At 41.1% G+C, this 22,372-nt stretch overlaps 1 protein-coding gene across 5 annotated transcripts; it reads left to right on the forward strand.

Annotated features, from left to right (window-relative positions):
• Nucleotides 1-16: 16 nt before the first annotated feature.
• ADNP2 (ADNP homeobox 2) lies at nucleotides 17-21,923 on the forward strand. 5 transcript variants are annotated; one of them, XM_049824124.1, is made up of 5 exons: nucleotides 17-402; nucleotides 2,950-6,563; nucleotides 8,142-8,261; nucleotides 12,399-12,488; nucleotides 16,371-21,923. In XM_049824124.1, exons 3-5 carry the CDS (start codon nucleotides 8,154-8,156, stop codon nucleotides 19,548-19,550), a joined length of 3,378 nt encoding a protein of 1,125 aa, XP_049680081.1. In that variant the 5' UTR covers nucleotides 17-402; nucleotides 2,950-6,563; nucleotides 8,142-8,153; the 3' UTR covers nucleotides 19,551-21,923. The 5 variants fall into 5 exon arrangements, with proteins under 5 accessions (XP_049680081.1, XP_049680080.1, XP_049680082.1 ...); XM_049824123.1 differs by having other exon boundaries at nucleotides 6,403-6,563; XM_049824125.1 differs by lacking the exon at nucleotides 17-402 and having other exon boundaries at nucleotides 1,542-6,229; nucleotides 6,403-6,563.
• The last annotated feature ends 449 nt before the right edge of the window (nucleotides 21,924-22,372 follow it).

Raw genomic sequence — 22,372 nt, forward strand, 5'->3', positions numbered from 1 at the left:
GACGTCACTTCCTGGGATAAATCGAGCGCCATTTTCTCTTTCTGGCTCTGGATGAGGAGCGGGCGGAGGCCGAGGGGCGGGCGCGGGGGCTGAGCCGAGGTCGGTCCCGGGATCCGGCGATGCCGCCGCCGCTGTCGCCGCTGCCGTCGCCCTCGCGGTGCGCGGAGTGAGCGCGGCAGCAGGCGGAGGAGCAGCCGCGGGGCGGCGGGCACGGCACGGCGCGGCGCGGGAGGGGCGCGGCGGCCGAGGAGGAGGAGGAGGCGGCGGCGGCGGGGCCAGCGCTGTGAGGAGCCCGGAGGCGGAGGCTGCGGCGCGGGCCCACGACCCGGCAGGCGGCGAGGCGGCGGCAAGGCGGCGGAGCGGCGGCAAGGCGGCGAAGGGCTCCCCCTGCAGCCCGGCCGGGTAAGTGCAGCGGGGTGAGCCGCTGGAGGCGCCCGCCCCGAGCGGAGGGGCGAGGGGAGAGCGGGGGCGGAGGTGCCCGCCGCGGGCAGGGCGGCTCTCCGCAGGCGGAGGCGAGGTGGCCGCGGGGGAGAGGCGGCACGCCGCGATCTCGGGGAACGGGGAGGGGGCCGTTCTTGGCTTGCCTGGGCGGCGGGGCGCTGGGAGCCCCCGCCGGCTTCGCTGCGGGGGGGGCACGACACACACACACACACACGCAGACGGCTCCTGTCAGGCCCGAGGGTGTCAGCCCCAATGCCGTCGCCGGCCGGTGCGAGCCGAGCCGGAGATCTAAGCCGGTGGATGGGGCAGGGCTGCGGGGCGCCTGCCGCCCTCCCGGCGGGGGCGGCTGTGAGCGCCGGCGTCCTGCGGAGCGGGTCGACCCCCGCGATGTCCGGCCAGCTTCCCGGAAGGGAGCCCTCGTGGGCTTGCCTGGGGGCAATTCCCCCCTTTCCCCTGCCCGCAGCGGAGGAGGGACTTCCGCGTTTGCCCGTGGTCGGAAGTAGAAATTAGCCTAATGAGGCATTTTTAACAGAGGGGGGACTCCCTCACTTGCCACTGCTAATTAGGGCCGAGGTTGTTTTGGCTTCTCCCCCCCCCCCCCCCCCCCCAATCTCTATCAATACTTCAGCGATAGGGTATCTAAGGAACAGACTTAGCAAGTCGTCTCAGAGTCTGTGGATGATGGGTGCTTGAAACGGCGTGTGGGAAACAGTAATGCTCAAGGGAATAGGACGCCTGCGAAATTAGAACCGAAATTAATGGAATGCAAAACTACATCAGCTAGTCTCGTGGTACTTCAGCAATGCGTACATTTTTTAAAAAAATAAAAAAGTTTATGAATAATGTAAACAAACATAACCCACACAGTGCAAATCATGAAAACCATTTGAATACACGTACCTTGTGCTTGAGAGGAAGTAGTGGAAGTTCTTTTCTCCTGATTTGTAAATGGAATAAAAGATAGGTATTTGACTTTTGCTGCAACGGTTCATGGTTCTGTACTGTTGAGGTTAGGAACAACTCTCAGCCAATAAATACTTAAGTTCTGACAGGTAAACTCTTGGGGGGGGGGGGGGGGGGTGGGGGGGGGGGGGGGGGGGAGGGAATTGGCTGTTATCCTTAATGGTTGCCTATCATCAAAAATAACATGTTTGAACCCCTAAAGGTTTTAAAGACTTGTAACGATAATACTTACAAAGACTCACTCTTAGGATCCCCAATCCAATCTATAGTCTAGGAATCTCAGTGCCCTTTCTAATAGTAAACTTTCAGTTTAATTTTGAACAAGGGAATTTCTTTAGAGCAGTATTTAGACAATCTGTATGTAACAAATATGCTATAATTTGTAACAAGACTTGTAATTCTAAGAGTTAATTTCATGGAAGTTTAGTAAAAGAACAGCAGCTCGTCCCCCCTCCAAATTATAGCAAATCTTCAGACACAACGAAGAGCACACAGGCGCAGTTTTATAATGCCATATGTTTTACCACTGGGAGCACCTTGATTTGGGTTAAGTTTTGTTGAATGCTGGTAGAGCTGGCTTGTGTTTAACACTTTGATTCTTCTGCTGAAACCTGTAGCACAGCCTTATTTTTTTCAGTTCTGTCCCCCTGCTAAATTCAGATGGTGGGTTGTCTGTGCTGTGGTGGGCTGTTCTGTGTATCTGCGCGAAATGTCTTTGAGACATACCAGGCTGACTAGTGCAGTACAAATGCAGCTGTACTCCTTCCTAGAGTAGCTGAACTCAGTGTGTGACTCTTACGCTCACATACACATGGGGCTGAGGAGTCCTGGGTGGTTTGAGTAGGCTCCACCTAGATGCTCAAGTCATGTAGAATGAGCTTGGGTCCTATTTCTGGCCAGTGCTGATCCCAGGGGAGTCAAGCTCTGTGCGAGTCAACAGTGCTCTAGGAAGGCTCTGTGAGTTTGAATGGTGTAGTCCCTTTTTCTCTTCTAACAAGTCTTGGATAACACAGACTTGATTGTGTGTCAGTGAAGCATCACAGTAGTTATTTAAACCACAGTAGCTAAAGTTAGTGATCTAAATTTATTTTGACTTGACTTTTTAGGTAAGATGCAGGTTGATGTGCTGTATCTTTATGTATGTAATCACATACCTTAGTGTTTTTTTGCTGTGTTAGCAACTATTGAAGGATGGCCATCTTTGTGTGGGGATAGATGCCTGTTTTAGCAGGTATGTGATTTATAGCCAAGAAAAGAGCAAAACTGCTGTGACAATAAGAGATCTATAATTTGAGACCCCTAAAGGCTTCTGATTTAGTTGCACAAAAAAGAAATATGTTTAATTTTTTACTGGAGATTTCCATCAAGTTGCACTTGGATAGAAATTGGAATTTAAGAAGATAAAGCAGTGTTGTTATGTTGACCAGAACTACTCTTAGTAAGTTTTATTAATCTATTTTTTCTGTAGTTAGTTTAATTTACAACAAATGAAATAATAAACAAGAATAGTACCCATTCTAATCAACTGATTGTTTTTCTTTCCAGGAATCAAATCTTTCAAAGCTGTTAAAACACCTAGAGATGTTGATAGGAAGCTATATGCATTTCTTCCCTCTCCCTCCAAAGGCTGGATAAGCTTTGACGGCGCTAACGTACTCTTAAATCCGGTTAGGTCTCTCTCAAGGCACAGATAAAGAGTCCAGGGAATGGAACCGTCCATGTAATATGCAGTTGAGCAGATATCCAGGTATGACTTCTTGGAGGGCTTGTAAGCTTATCGGAAACAAAACAAAATTGCTGAGAGTAAAATTCAGCATGGCCAAGCTGAACTCACATTCTTCTAGGCAGTTTCTCAGCCTGCCTGTTCTCCTAGCTGCCGTCTTTACCATCCAGTGTTCCTGGTCTTTAGATACTGAGATTTAGTAGGTCAAATGCTCTCATTTCATTTTCAGGAATAAAGCAGTTTTTATTGTTTTCTCAACTAATATTGGATTATCAATTTGTAATGAGTTTATGAAAATGTAAATAAAGAATTCTTTATCGGTGCTTGTCAACTCTGGTAACTGCTGAAATATAAGTTGGTAAACAAACCTTTAGAAATACCTCCCACCCAAATACCCCCAAACCTGAAAGTCTGTATAAAAAACCACAGTTACAATTGCAGTTTACCAGATAAGAAGGTATAAAAAGTAAGAGTGATTGAATTTACAAAGCAGATATGAAAGCACAAAATTCCACAAGCCTTTCGTAATTTCCCTACTATAAGTGGTTCTGTGAGCCAGAGATTAGTGAAGGCCAGCTTCCTAGGAACATGTCTGGAGATCTGGCTTCTGTGTAGATTATCCAAAGTCTAAGAAGGGTTACATTGCAGCCTTTTTCTCTGTGGTCTTCTGTAGGGTTTCTCTCTAGCTGCCTGAAATCTCTAGAAATGCCCAGTTATCTAGTTTACTGTTGGATTTTGGTGGATGTATTTCCATGCATGTGGAAGGCACATTTATGCACCTTCCTTGCTCCAGCTTCGTACCAGCTTTGTATTTAATTTGATTGCATATGCCTAGTTTCCCTAGGAACACAAACTGAAATGGTGCTGATTTGATGTAAGGAAAAAAACCTTTCACTGTGAGCAGAGTCCATGTTGTGGTTTAACCCCAGCTGGCAACTAAGTGCCCTGCAGCCACTCACTTACTTCCTGCCTTCCACCTGGTGGCATGGGGGAGAGAATTTGGAAAAAAAAAAAAAAAGTAAAACTTGTGGGTTGAGATAAGATCAGTTTAATAGAACAGAAAGGAGGGAACTAATAATGACAGTACTAATAAAAGGATTGGAATATACAGAACGAGTGATGCACAATGCAGTTGCTCACCACTTGCCAACTGATACCTAGTTAGTTCCTGAGCAACGATCGCCCCCAAGCAACAATCCCCCCCTGCCACAGGCCAACTCCCCCCAGTTTATATACTGGGTATGATGTCACATGGTATGGAATACCCCTTTGGCCAGTTTGGGTCAGCTGCCCTGGCTCTGTCCCCTCCTGACTTCTTGTGTCCCTCCAGCCTTCTTGCTGGCTGGGCATGAGAAGCTGAAAAGTCCGTGACTTGGTCTAAACACAACTCGGCAACCGCTGAAAACATCAGTGTGTTATCAACATTCTTCTCATGCTGAACCCAAGACATAGCACTGTACCAGCTACTAGGAAGAAAATTAACTCTATCCTGGCTGAAACCAGGACAGTCCATCACTGCAAGAGGTTGCCCAGAGAGGCTGTCAAACCTCTGTCTACGGAGGTTTTCAAGACCTGACTGGCCAAGGTGCAGGGTGCCTCTGGTTGCAGTTCATTGTTGAGCCTGCTTTGGATAGGAGGCTGGGCTGGGTGTCCTCTTGAGGTCCCTTCCAGGGTGAATGAGTGTTGTGCCAAGAAGTAGACTAAAAGGAAAGCAAACAGGAACTTTCCATTTTGTGGTGAAGTCTCACTTTGAAGAGGTGAGATGTTGGTATTTTTGCTTTTTTTAATGCAGGGAAATTATAGTCAAGCATAGTTAGTTGGCCAACTAGTAGTAGTTGTCTTTGACTAGCAAGATACTGTCCAGACTGTTACCTTGTTGTTTAGACTAGTATTAAAATATTACAGTACTACTGGAAAGGAAGAGTTGCATTTGTGATGTTTGTTGAAAAGCTGAATGTAGTTGGATGTTATGATACATGATTACAAATGTTGTAGAAATGAAGGGAACCTTTAGTGTTGCATAAAACTCCAGTTTACTCTATTGTTATGGAGGTGTTATCTAAATGAACAGTAAACCCAGGAGCAGACCGATAGATAAAATGCCTGAGTAGGAGTTGAATGACCTTTTTAGAACTGAGTTTGGGACATCAGCTGCTACAATGATTGTTTTATTTTGCTATAAACTTGCCTTGATTCTGTTCATGAAAAGGTTCTGGCTGTGAAAACTCAATGGATTATTACTTTTTTGGAAACTACAATTAAAAGTAGTTTAACATACATTCGTCTTTTAGGTAGCCAGTGCAGTAGAAGGATCAAGACCCTTGGGCTAGAGTAACTCAGGTTTAATTTTACTGTAGTGCTTTCATGTTGAATTTGCTGGTTAAGCGTGGGATGTGTACCAACAAAAGATTGACCATAGTTATGCATGGAAACAAAGTTTAAGCTAAGGCGTGACGAATGTCCAAAATACAAGAGAAATAACTTAGTAGTAAAAGACTGTGGATAATAACCTGTATAGTAATCAGGGAATTAAACTGAGGGCTTGAGCGAATAAGCTTAGACGGTTGAAATTTTGTGACCTTTATCATGGAGCACTGCTGGTCTAATGAATACAGAGAATGTTAGATGCATAACTTAGAGCCTTATTCCCAAGCGGTTTGTTTAAATACCAGCTGAATAACCTTGCACGTGATACAGAAATATACATCTTTTTGGATTGAAGACCAACCACTTGACAACTGAAAACCAAGTAATTTGTATGCAGGTTTCTTTTTTTTGTTTGTTTTGGTTTGTTTTGTTTTTCTTTCTTTCTCCTGGATTAATGACTTCCATTTCAGTAAAGTTCTTGGTTAAGAAAACTCTTGAGATACATGGATGTTACATACTATACCACCTTTGCAGACTAATGTTTCTTTTTTGTGAGATAGACATGCCTCAAAAAATGTCTGCTTCACCTTCTTCAGTAGCATCAGTGTATCAGTTAAAGGACTGAGATGGAGGAACTGTTTCCAGTGAAGCCTAAAGTATTGAACCACATCTTCTGGCTGATCTGAGCATGGTGACATCCTGGCAGCTCTGTTGTTACCTGCAGTGGACCATGGGGTTGGTGCATGTAACCTGCTATCATAGAGGGACTGATCATAAAGCTTTAAGCGGAGACTATGCAAATTTCCAGTTGACTTCACTTTAAAAAGAGGGGTTTATGTCTTGATTTTACTCTTTGGATTTTGGAAGAATGCCAGACTAGTTACTTTTATTTATTCCATTCTGTATAGGTTCCTGTTCCACAGCCACCCCAATGGTATCAGAATGTCTTCCAGACTTCTTGCTGATAAAAAATATTAGAAAACAAGCCTAGCATCTGTCAAATGGGGCTCCCTCTCCATTTCTCTCTACACACCTTTCCTTTGGGGGGAGAAGAAGAGGAGAATAGCATGTGAGTTGTGTGAAATTTTAATTTAAAAAACCCTAATGTGTATGTTTTGTACATAAATTAAGGTTTCTTTTTTTTGTCATCTTGAGTGATGACATACAGAGTAGAAAAAGTTTTTTGATTTTGTTTTTTTTTTTTTCTTTTTCTTTTGGTGAGGCTTAGCTTATAGCTTCTGTCTTATGTGGGAGGGATTTTTGGAGCTGTTTACAGGAAAGTCTCGCCTTCCAAGGCAAAGATTTCATGTTGACAGTGATCTTGCTTTTTTTTTTTTTTTAAAAAAAAAAAAGTACAGCTTTTCAAGGCATTTAGGACCATCAAGGCTGAAGTTCTGTTTGGGGATTTTCTTAATTTTTTTCCTTTTCTTCTGGATGAATTGTTTAGTCATAAGGACTGAGATCTTTTAAACTGTATTGGGTCCTCTGCCAGCTATTTAAGAACAAAGAAATACCTGTGAAGCTCTCAGTGACCTTTTCCAGTGCAGGGTAGTTCTGTTGCATTTTGTGCCCATTTAAGTTTCTTGAATCTCAGTCTAAATTGCAATTTGCTGTAATCTAAGGAGGAGGTGATAAAGGCACATAACTTCTAAAGCTAAGCCCATGGGGATACCTTATGATATACTGGGAGCTGAAGATAAGCAACTGGTGCATGCATAGCCCAGCTGCATGGGGACTGATAAAAGCCTAGCTGTTGGGGAAGCACTAGACCCTTCCTGGTGGTATGTTCTAGACAGGTGGGCAACCACACTGCACAACAGCCCTTGAATAGATGAGCTGCAGCAGTTAATCTGCTTTAGTTGTCACCCTGCTCTGTATGTTGGACTCTCGCTATCACAGCCTGCTGGAGGGAGCAGGGTAGGGTATAAATCCAAATTTTGGAGTAGGGGAAGGTGATAAAGCTATATACACTTCTTCAGAGGAGGAGACCTAAAAGCATATGGGTTTTAAAAAATATGTCCCGCTTCAGTATATTTAGTTATCAGTGCCATACATTAATTATGTTTTATTTCTACTGCATTAATATTGTAGTAGCTTGTTTTATGCCAAGATCCATATCAGCTTACAGCAGCAGAAACTTCTGCAGGAAATTTAGATTTTGCTAGCAATCATATTTTAAGCATGTACATACATGACACCAAACTATCAAAGAGGCTTCTCATCTTGACACTAACATTCAAGGTGAAAGGTGTTGAATTCCTCCTTCCTAAATGAGATGATAGTAATTTTCTGAAAAGAACTTACTAAAATTCTGGTGTTCATATTCTTTTACAAAGGCCCCCACAAAACACAGTATAGCTGCCAGATAGACCCAAAGAGATCTGAAAGAAAAACTTGGAATTCTGTTTAGGTAGGAGAAAAGAAAAGTAAAGGATTCCCCCCCCCCCCCAAAATCAGATTCTGTTTCCTTTAAGAGAAAGCAAGTGATCTACTGGGAAGTATTAATGAGACCAGTTCTTTGGCTTAAGGCTTTTAGGTTTTAATATCGAAGAATGCGTTTTTCAAACTTTAGTTTTTGGTTTAATACTGTTAAATATAAGGGCCTGTGTTCAAGTATTCCATCACTTTTTTTGTATTTCTTTTTCAGGAAAAGTGCAAAATGTTTCAAATTCCTGTTCAAAATCTTGATAATATCAGGAAGGCTCGAAAAAAGGTGAAGGGCATTCTTGTGGATCTTGGGCTTGACAGCTGCAGGGAATTGTTGAAGGTAAAGCATTTGAAATAATGTAAACGAATCTGAAACATAAACCCTTGGAAAATATTTCACTTTTTAGTGTATATATGATACTCCTCTGCCATAGATCTTCATGGTGGGGTCTTTACTGGGAGGATTACTCATGATTGACTACTCGTATGCCAGCGGTGGAATTAGCATTTTAGTACATAACATTGAAAGAAACTCTGTTTCTCAACAGGATGTGTCATAGATGGTGGTGCATATTTTCTGGTAGTAATATTTCAACAAGAGGAAACAGTACAGCTTTAGGAAAAACACCACAGACTAATGAAATGTTATTTGTGTCCTACGCAGCAACTTTTGTGATTCTTTTAAAATCACAAGCGGATGAAGACTTGAGTCTACTCAAGGCATCCTGTCACATATCAAAGGCAAGCCTCTGAAGGATATACAAATTGTCAGTATTTCTGAAAATGGACAAGCAATTAGACTCAATAATCTTGTTGTACACCTTTAAACTTTGTGTCCAGGGAAGAATACCAAACTTACTGAGCTGGGGTTCAGTTCTGCATCTTAAAAAGTATATGCAAATGTACTGGGCAATCAAGATGAACTTAGTACCATTGTTGCTACTTTCAGGAGAAAGTGTTGTGCAACAAGCAGGAGGAATTCACACCATCAGATTGGCAAGCCTAATATCAGAAAAAGTACAAATGCAGTAGTGCAACTCGATGACTAAACACTAGTGGCTTTCAGCCAGCTGGCACACAGGTTTTTTTGGCTGTTTAGTATGTTTGTGAGTTCACGTTGACTGTAGTCAAGAGTTTGGATTAATTCTATATGATAGTACTAAAGTAAGTTAACTCTGTAGGGGTGCTGCTGTGTCTTTTGTGGTGTTTTTTCTGAAACTGTGTAAGTAAATGACTGGAAAAAAACCCACTTAAGATGTACATGCATAAATAATTCTGGAACATTCTTGGTTATTGCAGTTGAATGATGTTTGATACATCTAAATAAATGTTCTAAGAGCTCAAGGAAAAGTGTATTTGTCTAGTAATTTCCATTTTTTTACTGTTTTTATTGTGTTGTGTACTGTTTTGTAATTAAATCTCTAAGTCAGAAACTGTTCTGCCTTGACCCTTCGAAGTAGAAATGTTTTGTTGGTGCTATTTTTTTTTGCTATGAAATTGATTGCGGTCTAACTTTTTGATTGCAGTATGGAGTTTAAGGGTAAATGAGGAATAAGGTGTTTTGTGTTTGGTTGTTTTTTTGGGGGTGGTGTGTGTTTGTTTTGTTTTGCTTAATTTTTAATAAATGGTGGTGGTGGGGAACGCAGCGAACATTTCCGTTCTGGAAAAAGCTCTGTGTGATGTAGGCCAAAAAAATACCATTTGAGGTTTTTGCAAATAATTCTCCCTCGGTCAAGTTCATAACTTCAGTTTGTTTTTTTTCTGGGTAACCTAGGGCTGGTTTTGCTATAACGTTACCAGCAAGAAGAATGGTTTTTAGAACTTAATTTGCAGTTGGCTCGTATGATGATGGTATTTCTTTTTGGTAGAATAGGGTGTGTGATGTTTTAGTAGGTGAGAAGTAGCTTAAGGTTGTTTCCTTTTTCCTCAGCTATTAAGACTGATTTCTGGACATTGTCCTTGTGAGGAGGTTGGACAATTTAGGAAACAGTCTGAAATGATGTGATCCAAACTTGACCTGCCATCTGGTCTTAAAACTGGTCTTAAACTGTTCTAATAAGGCATGATAAGGGACAGTAGTTTGTGAGGAAGGTGAAGGAATTTCACATGTAACTGGTATCTCTTTGTAGCTTGGAGACCAAATGGTTTAGTTTTTAGGGTAAAAGTTGTTAATTGATCTCTGCTAGGAAGAATACATGAGCTTTTTCAGCTAGATTACTAGTTTTATTCTCAGAGTAGTACTTTTAAGTACACTAATATCAGAGGCTTTTGTTTAGTGTAAACTATTTTAGCTTTAACATGTTGTGATCTTTAAGTCTTCATTTAAACTGAGCATTTTATCTTTTTGTTCTGAAAGACACTGATGGTTTTAATAGAGGGGGGAGAACAGTTCCTAGTTTTAAAATGCTTTTCTCTTAAACTTAGAAATACCCTCTACGCATCAGGATTAATCAGGCTTCTCGGAGGGTTTTTATTCCCTTCTTGTTAGCTTTCCCTTCTCCTGTTTTCTTCCCCTTCTCAAAGTGAGAAATGTGGGAAAGGCATAACAAATTAGCCAATCAAAACTTGCTTCTGGGATGTCAGAGTGGATCTCTGTTTAAAGCAAGAGTTCAGAATAGCCATTCGCAGCACTGACCGATTGTAGTGATAAGAATGGTTATCTTTTTTTTATCAGTGAGTACTTCGCTGTAGGAAATTACCATTTCAGCAAAACTATCTAGACTTACTCTTAACACACACCTGGCTTGTGGGAATCTGGTGTTCAAGGTTAGGAGCCTCTGTTGGTGGAAAATACTCAAACCAAAAGCAGAACATATTTGGGGTAGGCCATAAACTTAAAGAAAACTCTTAACTGTGTAATTCACTCCAGTGTGTTCAGCTGAAGAACTGTTAGTAAATCTTGAGTCTCTTTGTCTTCTCTATCAAACATATGTAAGAAAACCATTGTGTTCTCTAAGGCTGTGGGATTTCTCTTGTTCCATGCAACGGTCCTTCCTAAGTTGTTTTTTTTTTTTAAAAGAAGGTTTTGCTGAAAGGCAAATAGGTGACTCATCCAGTGCCTACATGTTGATTAGAATGGAAGGGGTTTGTTTATTGTTGCCCTGAGCTCTTCAGGATTCTCCTTGGGGAAACTTGAAGGTTGAAAAAGGTAGGAAGCTTATTGTAAACTTAGCTACAATTTTTTGAATTCTTGAATAATTTAATTTAAATCAAATTATCACTGGCATGACCTTCTGGCTCACTGTAATCTGTTATACATACAGGGATGCTCACATTTGCATGGTATGGGGAGGAGCCTAGTGCAGACAGCCTGCATTAAGTAGGATTGTGTATTTGTTTGACTGCTAGAGGCTTTGTTTCTTTTTGTTGCTCAGTATATCCTGTGTTGCTTGTAAATTTCACATAAATACTGCGTTGTCTTTTTGACCATGAAGTGGTCAAAAAACTTCTCTTGGAAGATGATCTAATCTTAAATGGTCTTTATTACCTGCTTCTGCTGTTCCAATGAGGTTTGGTGCAGAGGTGAAAACAGCTTACTCTCTCTAAGCATCTTGCAGAATTTTGAGTGAAGAGGGGTTTGTGAAAGGAAAGGAGAATGTGAGGGGACAAGCGATACTAGTTTTCTGAGGGTTAAGCCTGGATTTGTAGCCTCTGTTTCATCTAAAACACTCTAGTGTGCTGTTGAAGCTAGCCTAGGGTCTTCAGAAATGCCTAGCAAACAGGAATCTATTTTATTTTTTTTTTCATTAAGTTTGTGTTTGAATACACGTGGACCTCAGAAAATTGGAGAGGAACTTAGGACTTTTAGAGTAGTAGCTGGCTTTGGCTTGAGGAACATAAACTGCTTTGGTGGGATTGATTAGAAGAATGCTATAAGGGAAGTTGTTTATCCTGTCATGGTTGTTCTGGACACGAGAATATTGTTGCTTTTACAGCTTGAGGAAAAATACTGCTGCTCTTTGAAATAAGCTTCTGGGAATGTCTTTGTTTTTCCAAGTTAAAAGCATAGCAGTGCTATGAAGATTTAATACTAAACTTGTTGCAAAGTAAACCATAGTGGTAAGTTAATAAATGGAAGTAAATAGTGAAATATTACAGATTTAGGAGGAGAAAGGTAGAGGGAGAAAATACATTTCGGTGTTCACTGTGAACTTGGCTAGAAGCAATGGAATTAAAGTGTAATATTTTCACTCCTATATTATTTTCAGTAACGATGAAGTATTCAAAATTCCTACTATTTTGTGAGGCAGTCGTATGAACAAGTATCTGAGGTAAAATAAATCAGAGGGATCAAAAAAGTAATATTTTTGAACTGAGTTTTGAGACCTGTATCCGAATACTGTATGGACTTTCCATTCATCCTCTGTTTGATTGGTTTTTCCTTTTTTTTCTTTTCCCTTGCTCTGTATTGAGACTGTTTTTGTATTCAGAACAGACTGCAAAAGGAGATTATTTCTTGTTTTCTTTTTTCTTTTAGAATCTTAAAAGTTTTGACCCAGGTGAAAAATACTTTTGTAACACTTCATGGAGTGATGTCTCTCCTTGGGAGTCTGTGGGCAAAAGGAAGGTATGTATGTTTGTGTTAGAAATTCTGGGTAGATGTGCATGTGGAGTCACTGAATTTCATCACTTTCAGAAGTCCTGTAAAAGTTTAAATACACCTTTGTTATGGTAAAAAAAAAAAAGCTTTAACATCTGTTTTCTAAGTACTATTAGTCAGGGAATAATCTTTCTTTTCCTCTGTGTTCTTCCCTATAGTGCAGCTGGTTATAAAGACTATATATGCAGTTTGCTGTCTTTAAGGATACAACCTTGAACATAAGTATTTAAGATGTGACACTAATATTCTGCCTTTTTAGCCTAATCTGATATGTAGTCTTAACACGCTCTTGTATACAACATGCTTCTTGTTTCATTGAAAGGGTGAAAATCTAATAGCGTAGATGTGAGTGGATTAAGCCGAAATTACCATTAGCATCTTGGGATAGGGTTGCAGTGGAAAACATATTCCAGTTAGCTTTGTGTATATGAAACAGCTTTTAGTTCTATATAGCTGGAATCTTGTGTGAAGCTAGAATCTAAAAGAAAGGCATGGTTGAGGTAAACAAACCAAAGGAGTTCTATAATTTTGTATTCTAGCAAGTTTCTGAGATGCTATGTAGAGCATAGGAGTATATAGAGAAGAAAAGGTAGTCTTTTCTTAGTCCTGCTGAAGAGTCTTAGGGCTTCCGATTGCTTCCATGAGGAAGGCCTGTCAACAGCATGTAAACAGCGGTGGGTCTGCTCTTTTCATCCTGAATACAAAAATTAATGGTTTAGAATAGTGTGGTGGTGGTTTGCAAGGATTTTTTAATCTTCCTTTGCCATCTTTAAAATAAACTGAGGCTGCCAAGTGCAACAGTTGCATTTTTTAACAAAGCCTCAACAGTCCTTGCCAAACTGGCATTTTAGTAGAAAGTGACCCCTCTTGCCCTTCAGGACCTTTGTCTCCTTTCCTGAACTTGGGTTCACATGTTTAAGGCTGGAGGTTCATGTGAATTTGTGGATGAAAGAGTCAAATGTGACTTGACTAAGTCTGTAGAGACAGATTGCATCGAGCCTCTTAGTGCCACTTGCAGCAAGGCTTACAGTTACGTTCAGTCAAGACTACCTTTACTTTAGGCGAATGGAATAAATCCTGTTCGTGGTGATGACGTGGTTGTTTTTTTATCTGTTCTTTATGCAAGTGGAAAACCTCTTTTATCAGGTCTCCTGGCTCCAGTCAGCATGTTATCTGAGCTCTAGCCTTGCTGATTTTGTCTTTTTTTGGCTTTTCCTGTACCTTCTGACTAAAGAAAGAAATTCAGTGGTGGGAGATCTTCTGTGTTAGATGAACGGGGAGGTTCCCCCTCCTCTCCAGACATGAAACAGGGAAGAGGAGGCTGAAGACAGAGCAAGTGAAGCTTCCTGTCTAAAACTTAAGATGAAGGGTTTAAGGGAGAAAAAATATTCTTTCTTCCACAGTCCTTTAGAAAAAATGATTAGCCATTTCAGTGAAAATGGAAAAGAACTAAAAATCATGCACCAGTGAGGTAATCTTCTTTCATCCCTATTGTCTGCAGAGAGACCTGATCCCTTACCAGAAGGGAGAATACAGATCCTGACTCAGCTAGTCAGCACAACCAGTAGTATCTATATCTGTCAAAAAACCAAGGTTGGAATCTGATGTGATGAACTTCAGTGTAGAGTTTGCAATGTGTTGCTGTGGAACAGATTTGCCAAGCCAAGTCTTTTGGATACTAAACTTTTCTTTAAACAGCCGTGGTTCCTTGATCTATATCATTCACGAATCTTGGCATCATGCTGCCTAGATTTGGGAGAAAAGGAGTTGGTCCTTCAGGATGTTCTATTCCAAAGTTGTTGCCATAAGGGGAAAATAAGTTGTTTGAGTTACATTGGAAACTCAGAAGGCTGGAGAAGATGTATATTTCGATGAGTTGGTGGTTTCTACTGTTGGTACTATTTTTAGGGAGACATTAATAATTTGGAAGAACTTCGGGTTTTGGAGGCTATCGTGTCTTTCTGCTTGTCTCTAGGTTGTGGGGAATGTGAGACTACACAACGGAAAGTGTTACTGCGTTCTGGGGTATGTTCTTTGGAGTGGGACTAATTAAGTTTTCCTAAATGCCTCTAATAGGCCTTTTTGGATTCCATTTGTACAGTTAAAGATTGTGTTGGTCAATCTTCAAGATGCTTCATTTTTCCTGAATGGCTTAGAATTCTTATTTTTGTCAAATTTTCTGTAAAACTGAGATGCCATTAGTAGACTGTAGTAGCACTTGCGAACATAAAAAGCAGCTTAGATGTGTGTGCAAGGAGAACATGCTGACAAAATGATTTTCTAAGGTATCTGTGTGGAAGACCTCTATTTTATACAGAAAATATCAAAGTAGCAGACTTCCACATACTTCTGTTCTGCTGAAACAGATTTTTTTTAATTTATTTGTTGTTGGGGTTTTTTTTTTGAGCTAAGTAGTGGGACTTGAAGATTTGTCCTAATTTGATAGAACTTGAGGAACATAACTTTTTTATTCTTTTGCTGAAGTCTCATGATTTTTACCTCCATCAAAAAATAAATATCTAATAAGGCACAGAACATTATCTTTCCTAGACTTACCAGTGTGCAGGTACTGGGGTGGTTTTGTAGTGGTGTACCGCAATGCTTGTTTGTGTAAGAAATGAAAACATTGTTACTATGGAATAGTAACTTAATTCAGCACTTGGACAACTTGTAGAGTGTTCTCACTGCATCTAACAACAACTGTTCAGGCTTGGCAGCAAGGAAATATTGACTGTGTATTACACTATGGTATAAGTTTATGGGGACAGAAAGACCCAAACCAGAAATGGGGTGGGGGAGGAGTAGAGACTTGTATGGGCCCAGTATTTAAAGGCATATAAACTTTTCTAAGCTTTGGACAACCAGTAAAAATAAGCAGTCGCCTTTCTGTCACCTGACTTCTTCAGAAATAAGGCTAGCGAGGCGCAGCTTTTAATAATGCTCTGTATGCTTCATTAGTTCAGTGGTGTCAGTGGCCTTTCTCTACTCAGTATGCTTTAAAAGTAAGATTGAAGCCTCTCCTAATTTGCTGCAGTAGTGTTTACTGGCAGTTGAGACCAGACACCTAGAGAGTATAAGTAGAGGATAATTCACTGATAACTTCCCAGTGTGCTCTTCATCAGCCTTAGCCAGCCAGTGGCTTTATCTGACCCAGTCTTTTGAATTTGGAGGTTAGATTTTGGTTACCATCAGGAGACTCTTCTAGTACTGCCAGCAGATGACACCTTCATGGCTATATGAGATGATAAAATAACTGCGCAAATTTTTGCTACAGTTCTTCATAACACGTCTGTGACATGTATGTGGGTGATCTAGCTAGGCTGGGTGGAGCTGCTTGTTCCCTTTGGATGGTGTTTCATAAGAGGCAGAAGTCAGTAAGGTGAAAAACACATCTGACAGAACAGACAAGTTCACTAGATGTTTGAGAGTGCAGATTTGTCACCTGGATGTTGCTGTGACTGAATCTGTAGTTTTTGGCAGGAGCCAGGGTTAACTTCCTATGGGAAGTTGATAAGAAAAAAATGGTTGACAAGGCTACCAGTTTTTCAGAAAGAGCAAATAATGTTCATATGGATAGAAAAAGTAATGCTATCAAGTGACATGTAATTGGGGGAGCAAGCCACAGTTTTGTTGAAGATAGGTTTATTTTCATACAGTTAAAGTATTTTTCTCCCTTTAAGTATGTCATCTTTAAGCCTGCTTTTCAAAAACAGAAGAAACTGAGAAGATACATGCTATACATCCAATGAAGGCATTTTTGACAGGTGATAGTGCAGACTTACTTTCAAGCAGATGACAGGGATTTAGGAACTGGCAGTTTCTAAGCGGATGTTTTTGTTTTGTTTGCAGAGATACAGAACAAAGCCGTACTGCTGTAGCTTATGCAAGTTCTCGTCAAAATTGCTTACTTCATTCAAGAATCACTTGCACCGTTACCACGAGGATGAAATGGACCAAGAGCTGGTGGTTCCTTGCCCAAAATGTGCATTTGCTTCTGATCCCAAAATAGTGGGAAAACATATCCGGATGTTTCATTCATCTAATAAAAGAATACAGAACTATACAGTCAGCATTTTGGATGGCATGAAACAATTCAGGAGTGACATCATAAACTTTACATGTCTAAAATGTCACTTTACAGACACATTGTATTACAATATGAAGAAACATGTGCTGATGAACCATTTTCAAAACTTAATAAGTACATATTTTGGCCAGAAACCTCATGAAAGTAAAGAGAATTCTATTGAGCACTACTGTAAAAAATGTAATGCTTCTGCAAACAGCCAAGATTCTTTAATGTATCATGTCTTGACAGCTGAAACACACCGAGACCTGGAGAACAAACTTAGGTCTGTGATTTCAGAACATATTAAGAAACCAGGACTCGTGAAACAAATGCATATTGCTCCAAAGCCTCCCCAAGGTGTGGCAGTGGCTGCTCCATCTGCAGGGCCTGTCGCTGCCCCAGCAGGTTCCGTCACAGCTCCAGCTTGCGTCCAGCTTGCATTTCCACAGAATAATCAAACCCAGAGTGCCGTGCAGCCAACAGCAGTTCAAACCCAGGGTGTTGGGCAGCCAACAGCAGTTCAAGCCCAGGGTGTTGGGCAGCCAACAGCAGTTCAAGCCCAGGGTGTTGGGCAGCCAACAGCAGTTCAAACCCAGGGTGTTGGGCAGCCAACAGGAGTTCAAACCCAGGGTGTTGGGCAGCCAACAGGAGTTCAAAACCAGGGTGTTGGGCAGCCAACAGGAGTTCAAAACACAGTCAGATCACTGACTGTTCCAAGTGCCTCTGGTAGCCTTCCATATGCAACTTCTGCTCCGGTTGTTACCCCATCACATGTTACTCTGGTATCTAGTAATCTTCCTGTAGGCCAAAATAACCTTAATATTCAGCCGTCACCTTCCCAGCCTATCATTGTTTCTCATAGGCTCCCCCTTAATCAGCCTGTGAGGGCTGGAGCTATTCCTCTTAATCATTCTGTTGGGACCATAAATAGAACTGTGGCCCCTGCAGTTCTTCCTCTTAATCAACCTGTCAGGCCTGGGCTCTTTCCTATTAATCAACCCATTGGTACTATAAGTGGTCCAGTTGCAGCTGCAACGCTACCTGTAACTCAACCTGTCAGCCCTGTGAATCGACCGGTTGCACCAGGAGTTCTTTCCGTCAACCAGTCGCTTGGGAATGTGACTGGACCCATTGGTCCCAGGGTCCTTCCTGTGGCGCAGACGGTTGCGTCGGGCGTTCTCCAGTTTAACCAGCCTGTTGCCTCGGGGGTTGTTCCTGTCAGACAGCCTGTCAGACCGGGCTTTCTTCAGTTTAATCAACCTGTTGCCCCAGCAGTTATCCCAGTAAATCAGCCAGTTCAACCTGCAGTTTCTCAAAACACAACTTTTTTGACTGCGGGTTCTATACTTAGGCAGTTGATTCCAACCGGTAAGCAGGTTAATGGGATACCTACGTACACGCTTGCCCCAGTTTCGGTTACTTTGCCTGTACCTCCTGGTGGTGGAGTAGCAACCGTTACGCCACCACACGTGCCCATCCAGCTAATGCAGCCTGGGGCAGTAACTCAGTTGTCGCAGTCACCGGCTAGCGCACCCTCTCCTCCCGTGGTTTTGACGTCTCAGAATATAGCATTACAAGCCTCCCCGCCTGGTCCCGAGACTAGTCAGGCTATCCGGCAGGCTAAGCAGTGGAAGACTTGCCCTGTTTGCAATGAGCTTTTCCCATCAAATGTCTATCAGGTGCACATGGAGGTGGCCCACAAACACGGTGAAGTAAAAATGGAGGAAGTGCTGGAACCTGACAAACTTGCAGCTTGCGCACCCTTTCTAAGGTGGATGACAGAAAAGACGGTCCGGTGTTTCTCCTGTAAATGTTTTCTCTGTGAGGAAGAGCTGATGAAACATCTCTTGATGCATGGCTTAGCTTGCTTGTTTTGCACAGTTACTTTCCATGACTTAAAAAGCCTCGTGGAGCACAATAAAACTACACACAATGGGAAAAAGCAGTTACATGCGGATTATAGCAACAGAGGATTTCAACTAGGTAATGATGCTCAGGGTGACCTTGTATTTCCACACTTTGATTTCAGTACAGCGTTACCAAAAGAAGACATCGGTGAAAGAGAAGTACATTTGGCAGTGCTCGCTGGACTAAATTCAAGGACACTTGTCCCTGTTTACATCAAAGTGAAACCTCAGACAGCAGAAGTGAACAATAGATGCAACAAAAAAGTGTTAACGTGTCCCTTTTGCTTTGGTACGTTTGTTAGTAAAGAAATCTATGAAATGCATTTGAAAGAGCGGCATCATATAATGCCAACTGTACATACAATTTTGAAGTCTCCTGCTTTCAAGTGCATCCACTGTTGTGGTGTGTACACTGGAAATATGACTCTAACAGCTATTGCTGTACATTTGCTCCGTTGTAGAAGTGCTCCCAAAGACAGCAACTCAAGCATGAAGATGCAGCTTGAGCGTACTGAGAAGAAAGAGCTACTGTTTGTGAATGGTGAAAAGCATGACTCTCTGATACTGAAAAGAAAGCAATCGGATTCCTGCTTTGTTGCAGAAGACCAAAGGAATAAGGAACAGCAGCCTCTGAGCTTAAGTACTGGCATAGCTCTAGCTCCAGAAAAAGAAGTGAATTCAGGGGTAGTGCCTTTCAAACGACAAAAGATTAATACTAGAACTGAGCTGAAGAAGCTTCCTTCGAGTGAGGATCTTCGCATTCTAGCAGTAGATCCTAAACAGTATGATCACAATTCGTATGAGGCTCAAAAACAGTTTTTGACAGACTACTTTCACGAGAGGCCATATCCTTCTAAAAAAGAGATGGAATTACTTTCCTCGCTGCTATATGCGTGGAAAATTGATGTTGCAACATTCTTTGGAAAAAGGAGGAATATATGCTTAAAGGCGATAAATAGTCACAAACCATCTGTGCTGCTGGGTTTCAGTATGTCTGAACTAAAAAATATTAAGCACAGTTTGAATATAAAAGATGAACCATTAGATATGTAAACAAGCTTTTTATAACAGCTGAAAGCAATCCATAATTGCATACTTATCGATTTAGCAGTTTATTGTATTACTTGTTTTAACTTGCAGACTGGCCTGTTGAAGGGTGCAGTAGTACAAAAAGTCTCGTTCAGTTGTGACTGTTATTGTGAAAGGCACACGTAGTTGTGTATTTGAAAAAGCTAAAACCTTCAGACTTACACATCTGGAATTTGTTTTAGCTTTTTACTTTTTCTGGAGTAGTGGGTTTTTTTTTGTTTTTTTTTGTTCTGTTTCCCTTTCTTCCCCTCCAGGCTCCCATTACACTTTTTATACCACCGTGGAAAACATTTGTCCTGTTAAAACCAAATTTTATTTTATTTTTCTGCAATGTCATCATCTTTTCTAAACAATAAAATGTGTAATATTGGTTAAAATACTGAGGTAAACTACGTGAAAAACATCTATTTGATTATTTGTGTTTTCAAGTCCTCCTAATTTTTTTAACCTATTTTTGTTCTGTCTACTCAAGAAGTGATTGTAGCCTTTACAGCCATTGCCCCTTCAAATTCCCAATGCACTGGTAGCAATAAAATACATGGCAATCTCTTTTTTTTTTTTCTTAGTCAAAATACCTGTGCCAGTTAAGTCTGGTGACTTGTAGTATCTAACTAGTGTTAACGTGGGGATTGAGGGGCTTGGGGTGCCTACTGAAGTGTTATAATTAACTGACTTCAGATGGTTGTGTTATTACCTGTTAAATAGATCTTGCTAACCAGAAGTGTTTACTCTCTTTGTTGGTGTTGAAGCCTGGTTGTTTAAATACCTGTTGTTCAAAGCTCGGTAGCAGCATCTGGTTTCTTTTTCAAAAATCAAAACTGCTTTGGAGAGTGTCAGATTGTTTTGATACATGGAGTATATGACTTCTGTGCACATCACTTATCTGTAGAAGCCCTATCCAAATATCACCGTAGTTTGGTAAAAAATCTGATCTTTATTTTAAATTGCTGTTGGCTGAGGTAGTAACTGAGCAGTGCCTCCTCCCCAGCAAATTAGATACATGGCTTGAAGTCCTTTGAGTCCGAAATTGTACAGGCTGAAACTGGATGACTGGGTAACATCAAGACTTTAAACTGTTGAGTACCTGAACCAATGATACTCATGTAGTGATTGTTTTTAATTGTCCTGTAGAGAGCATAAGAATAGTATAAAACCCAAGTAGACTATCTGGTTCAATATGAGCTAGCATCTCTATTACAGATTACAGAAAAGCTGTTGGGAAAGTTCACGGAGTTGAACAAACTATAGTACTGGCGGCCACATTGAGGCCTTGTTTAGTACTGTCCGTCCTTTCTGGATATGCTTTGTTTCATCTGGCTTGTCAAACAGTGCCTCTGATATTCATTGATAGCCAGTTATATAATAAATAACCTATAATATGCATTATTTTTTCTTCCTCCTCTTCATCCCCCTCTCCCCACCCTTCTTTCCCAGAAATAAAAAAAAAAAAAAAGAGCAGGCTTTTCTGTCAGTTCACTTGTGCCAGTGTTACACGGAAAGGGTGATATGCCCAAGCTTATTTCTATTTTTTTAGGTAGTAAGCATACTTTTGCCTTGTGCAATAGTTTTTAAAGCAGATACGGAATGTTTTTTGTGCCATTTCTAAAAGGGCATGACATTTTTAGCAGAATTTGGTGACTGTCCACCTGAGGTTCTGTAAGCTGTTTGAAATTCTATTTTGGATACAATCTTGATATTTTCATATTGATCACTTCAAAGAATTTTAATGTATATGTAACGTACAGTTACTTAAACTGAGAGAATCTGCTATTTGGAAAAACCTAGTCATTTAATAGCAGTGTTGAACAAAGATAAGTACCATTTATGGGATTGTCCGCATGCCCCACCCCAAAGAGTGACAGTAAGAAGCAGTGTGTTCTTATAGCCTAATAATAGCTCATTAAAAATAAAAAAAAAGATATTTGGGCATAGCACAGTTCATGAACCAGTTGGAAGGGCTCTGAGTGGGCAAGAGGGATGCTCTATAGAAGCTCTGAAATCTAGGCACTCATCTTCACTCTTAAAACCTCGATACTGTGAGCCTTGTCATCTTTGGGGTAGTTCTGCTGGTATTGGTGAAACTCCAGCAGGGAGGAATTTGGCAGCGTGCATCTGGGGAAGGCTTGCCATGAACGGTTAAAGATTTTTCTTGAGATAACAGCATGGCTTGGAGTGGGGAGCTGGGAAGTCATTTCAGGGTTCATCCGTGCTTGGGGCACCAAGGGAGCAGTCCAGTCTTGCCAGAGTTTTCCTACATAGTGTCCAGTGTTGATGTTGAGCATTTTATTTATTGGACTCTGATTTCACAGTTTCAAATAAATCAGCTTTCTTACTTTCTCTTAGGTGTGTGTGCAAATGATTGCCTATCTCCCCTCCTCCCTGCCCTTTTTAATATATTCAGGGAACTTGATGTGAAAATTTCTTTTGGTGCAAAATAGCTATTAAAAGACACAAAAAGAAAGTAAGACCTAGAACTTAGATCCAGGTGCTTTAGGTAGACCTTAGTGCATTATAGTAATATCTTTTATTATCTCAGATACTGAGAGCTGCATATTTTCCTAGCGACTGATGTTCTTAAGTCTTGGTACTAATTTGCTAGCACTAAATGCCCCTGCTCTCATTAAAAGAGGACTGTAGAAACAAACAAAAACCAGGTGAATTTTGAAATGTGAAAGCAGTGACTGAGACACAGTATGGTCATGGTTTTCAGAAAAGCCCAGGAGCCTGAAAACAGCCAAGTTAAATCAGCGGCTTTAACGAAACTAGGCTTTTGCTGTAGGCTTCTC

This window comes from Accipiter gentilis, chromosome 20, assembly GCF_929443795.1.
Source record: "Accipiter gentilis chromosome 20, bAccGen1.1, whole genome shotgun sequence".
Lineage (NCBI taxonomy): Eukaryota > Metazoa > Chordata > Aves > Accipitriformes > Accipitridae > Astur > Astur gentilis.